General features: G+C 42.8%; 1 protein-coding gene across 1 annotated transcript; it reads left to right on the plus strand.

Annotated features, from left to right (window-relative positions):
* Positions 1–7,607: 7,607 nt before the first annotated feature.
* LOC129083346 (gap junction gamma-3 protein-like) lies at positions 7,608–8,507 on the plus strand. Its single transcript, XM_054589171.1, has one exon. It carries the CDS (start codon positions 7,608–7,610, stop codon positions 8,505–8,507), a length of 900 nt encoding a protein of 299 aa, XP_054445146.1.
* The last annotated feature ends 25 nt before the right edge of the window (positions 8,508–8,532 follow it).

The following is an 8,532-nucleotide window of genomic DNA, read 5'->3' on the forward strand; positions in this document are numbered from 1 at the left end:
ACAGAGAATCCTAAAGGCAGCGAGGGAGAAAGAGGCAGTAACATTTAAGGGAGCCCCGATACGGCTAACATCTGACTTCTCAACAGAAACAGTACAAGCCAGAAGGGAATGGCAAGAAATATTCCAAATCATGAAAAGCAAAGGCCTGCAACCAAGACTACTCTACCCAGCAAGGCTCTCAATTAAAATGGAAGGTGAAATAAGGAGCTTCTCAGACAAAAGAAGACTAAAAGAATGCACCTCCACCAAACCAGCACTGCAAAATATGCTAAAGGGACTGCTTTAAGAGGATGAAGAAAAAGAGTCTATGAATGCCCAGTTCCTTTCACAGTCACCAATACTTGATATTACCAATATTTTTAATACTTATTAATCTAATTGTGACAATGATGTGTTATTTTAATTGTGACTTTATTATTTGTTGAAACTAAACCTGTTTTTGTATATTTCTTGCCTATTCTATTATTTTTTAAAAAAAGCTTTAAATGACTTTTTGGTATTCTTTATCCATTTTTTGATTAAATGCTTGTAGAATTTTTTTCCCTAAAAAAACAAAGAAAGAAAACCCCAAAACAACTATGAACCCTTTTATAGATGTGTTGCAAATACTTTCCTATTCTATTACTTGTCCTTTAACTTTTTAATATGTATATTACTGTATAGTCTTAAATGTTTAATATAGTCGTATTATCAATATTTTACTTTATGGCTTCTGTGTTTGAATGTGTTACTTCAGGGTAAGAAAAATATTATTTTGTATTTTTGCCTAAAACTCCTTAGATTTTACATATTGATTTTTAACTCACCTGAATATTTCTTGTATAATGTGTGAAATAGGGCGCTATATTTGTTTTATTTCAAGTAATAGTGATCCATGCACATTATATGCCTTATTTTCCCCACTGATTTGAAATATCAATTTAATCATATATTACATTGTTAGACAGATATATACATTTGTTTCTAGAGTGCTCATTTTATTTCATTGATCTACTTGATTATTTCTGTGCAGTTGTCATGTTGTTTTAATTGCTGAGACTTTATAATGGATTTACATTTTTAATATTTTATAATGGATCTTAACATAAAAAATAAACACATAAAATCAATCTGCATAAAAAGAAAGAAAGAAAGAACAAAAGAAAGAATGAAAGAAAGAACTCCTATCTTTTGCGACAACATGGATGGAACTTGGAGAACATTATGCTAAGTGAAATAAGCCAGTCAGTGACAGACAAATACCATATGATCTCACCTATAATTGGAATCTATTCAACAAAATGAACTAATGATCAAAGTAAACCACAGGCAAGGAAACATGGAGCAGACTGAAAGTGATCAGAGGGGATGGGGAAGGAGGACAGTGGTGGAAAGAAGGAGAAGGAACTAAGCAAAGAACATGTATGAATGATCCCTGGACATGGACAGCAGAGTGGGAATTAACTGGGGGAATAGGGGGCTGCGTGGGATGGACAGAGGAAGGCAAAGGCGGATAACTGTAAGAGAATAAATATGATTTAAAAATAAAAACATAAATTTAAAAAAAGAATTGGGTTATTCTTCCTGAAATGCAGAGACTGAATTAGGTGGACAAGCCTAGAAGCAGAGACACTAGGATGGCATTTCATTAATTCAGCCTTGATCTATGGCACCTTCTAAATTCAAGGGACAGTATCGGTACAGCTGGTAGACTGATAAGATGTGGTCATTGGAGGAGATGTCAGTGATGACACCCAAGTATTTTAGTTGGGATCCAGAGTGGATAATGGAGTTAGTCATTAAAATGTGGAACATGTAAGCAGAGAATTTTTATTTTCTTGAGAGTATAAAATTAAAATGGGTTTACAGTCAAAAGCTTTTTAAAGACTAGTAATTTAGATAATGGGGAAGCTAACAGTATAATGGTGTTTTGAGTTTGCCATCTGCAGATTGCTTGTTAATATCCCAGCTTCTCTACTCACTAGCTGGTTAAACTTGATTAGGTTACTTAGCTTCTCTGTTCTTCATTTCTCTCCTTTGTGATAGTACTTACATCAAAAGTTGTTAAGAGGGGTAAGTGAAACAATAGCTGTAGAGAACTTAGAATATCCCTCATTTATTAAGCACTGAGTAAATGTTAGTGTAACAAAATATTAAATTGGAAATCTTGACTGAGATTTTGAGATGCAATGTTTTAAGAATATATAACACAAATAACATTCTAAAGGTTTTGTTAGTCAGAGATGCACTGCTTCAAAGGAAAAGCAAGTTATGTCACTCTTAAACAGTACACCCACATCCAAATTGTATAAAATGGCAGAGTTGTTGAAAATTAGAGGGCAAGAGGATTAGCTTGGGAGAGAGACTATCTTTATAAAGAGATGTGCTGTTAGTTCTCCCCAAGAGAAAAGAATGAGGGTGCTGCCTCCTGCCTCTTGAGCCCAGTGAGAGGAGCTCCAGTGTGCCCATTGACTCCTGCTTGATGAGCCAAAAAGACAAAAGATAGCATATCTAGCAAATGAATGGAAAGAGATATGGCTGCATTGAAATAGGCCTGCATGCCCAAAGTTTGTTGGCCCTAAGGATGCATATACTTCTGATGGACCAGATGTGAACATGCCCAGGTGACCCAATGTGAGGTTATTTTTTTCTGTTGCGCTTAACAGAATCCCCTGGAGAAGTGAACAGGCTTCAAAAATTAAAAAGAAAAAAGAACCCATTTGACAAGCTCTCAAAAAGATCAAATCACTTAAATGGTGAAAGAAGACTATCCAGCTGGACTAAGACTTACGACAATATTAAATGCTAGAAAACAGTGGAATGATGCCCCAAATATTCACAGGGACAGAATCTAGAACAGAGGTTCCCTCCAACTCTCCACCTTGAGGAGTGCAATGTTGGCTCTGGGAGCTGAAACAGGGTGAACAGATCCTGCATTCTGCACTTATGAATTACTCTCCCACCCACCCACCCACCTGTTCTCCCGGCCTTGCCCCTTACCATTCTTCGGAGGGATCCTGGATCTATAAATGGGGGCAGGAATGGGGATGGGGCAAGTGTCACAGTTCTCATTGGGCCAGGTGGAGAGGAGTTGGGCTCCTGGAGTTGCTGAGGGGACAGGAGCAGGAGCCCCACTGTGTTGTGGGGAGAAGACTGTGCTATTTCTCCCAGCCAACCGGAGAGGACATTCTGAGATAAACTTAAGGAAGTTCTATCTGTTGTTGCTGGGAAGCCCTCATGTTGGAAACATGCTGAAGTCATTGCTTACTTTCTGACAATCTGAAAATCCCTGTTTCAGTTCACTTAGGACACATATCCTCATCCTTAACAACAGAGAGTTATTCTCCACAGCCCATTCTTTAACAGCAGGGCTGCCTGCTCCTCCAGCTGCAATTCTTTTACCCTTCACTAAGGCTGCCAGGAATGGAAAGGGGAGGGGGAGAGGTGGGTGGTGGCAGGAGGCAGGGCCTGGGGTAGAGCTGGGACCCTGTGAGCTCAGGCCTGAGGCTGATTTGGTCTCCTCCTCCCGTTGCTGCTTCTGCTCAGAGCTGCCAGGTGAGTGCTCTTGCTGGGACAGGAGCAGCTGGGCTGGCAGGGCTTGGGGTCAGAGGTGGTGGGGGTTGCTTGGGGCTCTACTGCTGCCTTCTCCAACTCCAACGTGCATACCATTGACCTGGGGATGTCATTAAAATTCAGACTTGATTTGCCAAGCTGGGTATGTGGCCTGATTCTGCATATTGGGTGATGCCTGTTTTGCTTCACATGGACCACACTTTGAATAAAAGAATCTAGAATGTTTTCCAGGCCAGGTGGGGTGAGATGGGACCAGTAAGCCAGATCCAGCACTACCCTCATTGGACATCCTTCAGTCACACCTTAACTGTTGGAGATGTATTCTGCCACCAATGGAATCCTGAATTTTTTCTCCAAAAGAATAGAGATACTTAGAAAAAGTCTTACCATAATCATGATAAATTAAAAAAAAATCTATTTACATATTTGAAAATCCCCTTAAACTCTCAGCTTTCCTCCCCCTCTCAACTGTTGAGCTCACAAGTATTGCTCCACTGACTAAAATCTTAACAGGGCTCAGATCCTACCAGTTTTTCCCCAGACAGACTTATCTGCAAACTATTTCTCCAGTCCTGGAAACAGAGATGTGTCCCTTGAGCTGAATTTTACCAGCAATGCTGCGCCCTCAGCCCCCTAGGTCCCAAAGTTCAGCCTGCAGGCTCTAGTCCGTTTATAGCTGTAGACCTGTTTATAGGAGGAGGGTGTGGGTCTCAGAGAATGAGACAGGAGGGCTGGGGATGGCTGGAACAGATAGGGGAGGGGAACCACAGAATCACAGAACGCAGGGGATGAAGGAGGAGGGGCTATGTTCAGGCTCTGGCCTGTAGGAAACTCCCTTTGGTCTTCAGACTTTGGGAGAAAATTTTGTCTGAACATGATGCCCTGGAATGTGTGGAATAAATATTGTTTTGGTGATAACAGCCAGGGGCAAAGGACAGGAAGGTCACTCAGAATTAGATATGGGGGTTCTAAACTAAGGGGTTCTCTGGCAAGTCCTCTTACTCTCTTTTTTCTCCTGTCCCTTCCAAACCGCTAAAGCTCTATGGTGAGCTCTGGAGACCTGAGTTCAGTTCCTAGAGCCTGTCAGAAGACATTTGGTTGTCTGGCTGTGGGTCTGGGTGGGCACAGAGCAGAGAGAGAAGAACTAGAGACAGGGCCTCTGGAAACCACTTGAGTATCCAACACTTAAAATATGCCAGGCTTGCTCTGTGTTAAATTGCAATTCTGCTAGGAATGTGCTAGAATTCTTTAGAGGGTGCTGGGCCTGCACTTTGACATGAGGAGGCTGAGAGCAAGACTTGAGAATTTACCAAATAGAATTTAGCCTGATAACACTCCAAGAGAGCCAGGGCAGAAACTCTCAGAACTCCAGGGCTGCCTCTCCAGGGCAGATCCCTCCCCCCACCCCAATACCACCGCTGACTTATGAGGCAGGGAGGGGCTGCGGGCATCCTCACAGAAGCGGCTGGTTGAAGGAGCATGGCAACCAGCACAGAAATGGGTAGATCATCATGTTCCACTCAACAAAAGCCCTTTGAGATGCTCTGGTATAGAAGTCTTGCCTTACAGAGCTGGTAACTGAAGCCAAAAGTGGAGAGGTGATGCGTCAGTGCTACCCTAAAGCAATGGTTCTTAACCAGGGTGAATTTGACCCCAAGGGACATTTAGCAATATCTGAAGACATCTGTGGTTGAGAGGAAAGTGTGCTACTGGCATCTAAAGGATAGAGGCTGGGAATATTACTAAACATCTTAGAACATGCAGGGCAGCAGTCCCCCACCCCCGCACCCGTGCCCCCAAACAAAAATTATCAGGCACCAGCTGTCAACACTGCCAAGGTTGAGAAACCCCAAACCAGCATTGGAACTTGACATTCCTTTTGGTCCTCGGTGGAGCTCAATACCTCTCCAAACGAAATTTAATTAAACATGGATTGAGAAACTGTTTCTTTCCCCTGGGCACTTCACTAAATGCTTTTTTTATCCAATAGGTAAGCTAATGATTTTGTTTTACTGTCGTCTTGCTTTTCAAATTAGAAAATAGATTTGTTTCCTTATCTATTTACCTTTTATTATCTTAAATTATCCTCTTCTCCTGAATTCTGAAGAATCACCCAATGTTCTTTTAGCACCGCAATTTGATTTTGCTCAGAATCTGTCCTATTGTCTTCAATGTAGATTTTAGTTGTGCTGCTCACAATCTTTCTCCTGCTCTATTTGTGGTGGGTTTAAACATTTAAAGATCCATTTACTCTCACTTTTGAAGAGTCTTGGCAATGAGAGGAGATAAATCTCTATCTTCAATTTGCCATCTTTATTGATGAGGGCAATTTTGCATCTTTCTAAGGACTGAAATAGGTTTCTTCTAAAAATTTTAACCCAATTTTATAGGAAAGAAATTTCAGTGGACTGATATACTTCCGAGTCTTCACAATCTTTGATGGGGATAGAAAGATAGGGACTGAGGAGCAGGCAGAGATTCAAAATCTTGATTTCTAGTGGCTCAAAATATGGTTTCTCACAGTTGGTGATTGGGGACATATTTCTCTGGTCAACTGAAACCTTTGGAAGCGCCTTAATCCGTCCCTTCCGATTATACAGAAGGGACAATTCTGTCTAAGTTTTGGCATATGGCCTGTTCTTATCTATAGTTTATTACACTAACGCCCATTTAAAAATGTTTTATGCATCTTTGTGGGTATCATAATTGGAAAGTTGGTACAGGACAAATTAAGCATGTTTCATTTGCTGCCATAATAACTTAGAAATTCAGGTTACCATTATTGGAGTTAAAAAGGGAAAAACCTAAACAAGTTCACAGTCAGAGAGGAAATAAGGGTGGTCCAAATTAGAGGAAAGGTAATTTAGGGATCAAATCCTTGAAGAAACCAGAAAGGAGAGACCCAAAGACACAGATTTGCAAGGGAGAGTAGACTTGGACAAGTGTAGGGCCACTTCTTTCTCTGAGATGCTATAGAAAGAAGTGACTGTGAAGACGAGAGAAGCTGTAGCCTTGAGGATTCACATCATAGAGTCTATTTTCCCTGGAGAATAAGAGGTTTGTGTGGTCTTATAAGAGCAAGGGGAACCAGGTGTGTAAGAGTTTGGGTTTAATGGTGATGGTTAGAAAAAGTGGCTGAGCATTGAAGAAGACTGCTAATTGGAACAAAGATAAAGATGACAAACTGGGCTGGTAGCATGATGACATTTTATCCAGAGAATAGAGAAATTGCTGAAGTTTGTTCCCAACCATGATCACCTCTCACCGTGAAGGGGACATGAGCCCAAGTAATAATGGCAAAGGAAAATCAAATTTAAATTTTTTCTGATAAATTCTGGCTTTGATCAAACCCCATTACATTTAAGTAGTAGATTTTGCTGTGTTTTCTTTTTTAAAAAGCTGTCCTTTTCCTAGGCTAAAGACCATTAGACTAAAGCAAGCTGTGATGCTCACTCTCTTCATTTGATCCCTATGGAGCACCCTAATGTAACCACATCTCAGTTTTACTTTGTGGTGGGCGCAGAGGCCAGCCTGACGCACCTGTGAGCACCTGAAGGCAATGAGCTGGGGAAAGGCAGAAAACAAGAGAATGCCCATTCCCCCCAAGGTCAGCACTGATTTTGTTCAGATGATGCTGACAGTAGCCTCAGAGCGGGCAGTCATCACCTGAGGAAGTATGTTTTCAGAGGACACTGGCCTCTTACTATTCAGCCTATTTAGAGTGAGAGGGAAGGAGGGAAAGAGAGATAAGACAGACAGTGGTCTCTACCCAACGCTGAGAGTTCCTCTCCCCTGCAGTGGGGAACAGGGGAGGACAGAAGGGAGAGCCACACCCACACTTATTCACTATTATTATTTTACAAAGATGATCCAGTTAATTATATAAATAGGTGCAATCAGAGTTTCATTATTTGATCAACCAGGTCCTTGGAGAAGAACGAGAAGGCTTGCCCTACCCATCTTTGAATTAGGAGTGAAAAGGTGGCCTACGGCTCCTCCTAAAGGACAGTGAGCAACACATCTACACTTATCATTGTCCTGTGCTCCATAGCAGGATGTGTGGCAGTTTCCTGAGGCGGCTGGTGGCTGAGGAGAGCTGGCACTCCACCCCTGTGGGGCGCCTCCTTCTTCCTGTGCTCCTGGGGTTCCGCCTTGTGCTGCTGGCTGCCAGTGGGACCGGGGTCTATGGCGATGAGCAGAGCGAATTCGTGTGTCACACCCAGCAGCCAGGTTGCAAGGCTGCCTGCTACGATGCCTTCCACCCCCTCTCCCCACTGCGCTTCTGGGCCTTCCAGGTCATCTTGGTGGCTGTGCCCAGTGTCCTCTACATGGGTTGCACCATGTATCATGGCATCTGGCATTGGGAAGACTCAGGAAAGGTGAAGAAGGAAGAGGAGACCCTGGTTCGACAAGGACACGGCAGCGCAGATGCCTCAGGGGCTGGAAGGCCCAGGCTGCTCTGGGCCTATGTGGCACAGCTGGGGGTGCGACTGGTCCTTGAGGGTGCAGCTTTGGGAGGGCAGTACCATCTCTATGGCTTCAAGATGCCCAGCTCCTTCGCATGTCGTCGAGAGCCTTGCCTTGGTAGTATAACCTGTAATCTGTCCCGCCCCACTGAGAAGTCCATTTTCCTAAAGACCATGTTTGGGGTCAGTGGACTCTGTCTCTTCTTTACTCTTTTGGAGCTTGTACTTTTGGGCCTGGGGAGATGGTGGCAGACCTGGAAGCAAAAATCTTCCTCTTCTAACTACTTTCCAACTTCAGAGAGCACCAGAAAACACAAGGAACCAAATGATAACTTCCCAGTGGTGGAATCAAAAGACCAGTTCCGAGTAGCAGGTGAGAAAGGTATTGATCTCCCTTTTTTTTCTTTGCCTAATGTCTCTGTCCTGATGATCCCCCTTGGCAAGTCCCTTACCTTCTGGGAAGTCCAACTCCCACATGTTACAAAGTAGAAAAAGGTGAAGGGATTAAGCAAAA

Source organism: Pteronotus mesoamericanus, unplaced genomic scaffold, assembly GCF_021234165.1.
Source record: "Pteronotus mesoamericanus isolate MK-2021 breed Mesoamerican mustached bat unplaced genomic scaffold, CSHL_Meso_final scaffold_167, whole genome shotgun sequence".
Classification (NCBI taxonomy): domain Eukaryota; kingdom Metazoa; phylum Chordata; class Mammalia; order Chiroptera; family Mormoopidae; genus Pteronotus; species Pteronotus mesoamericanus.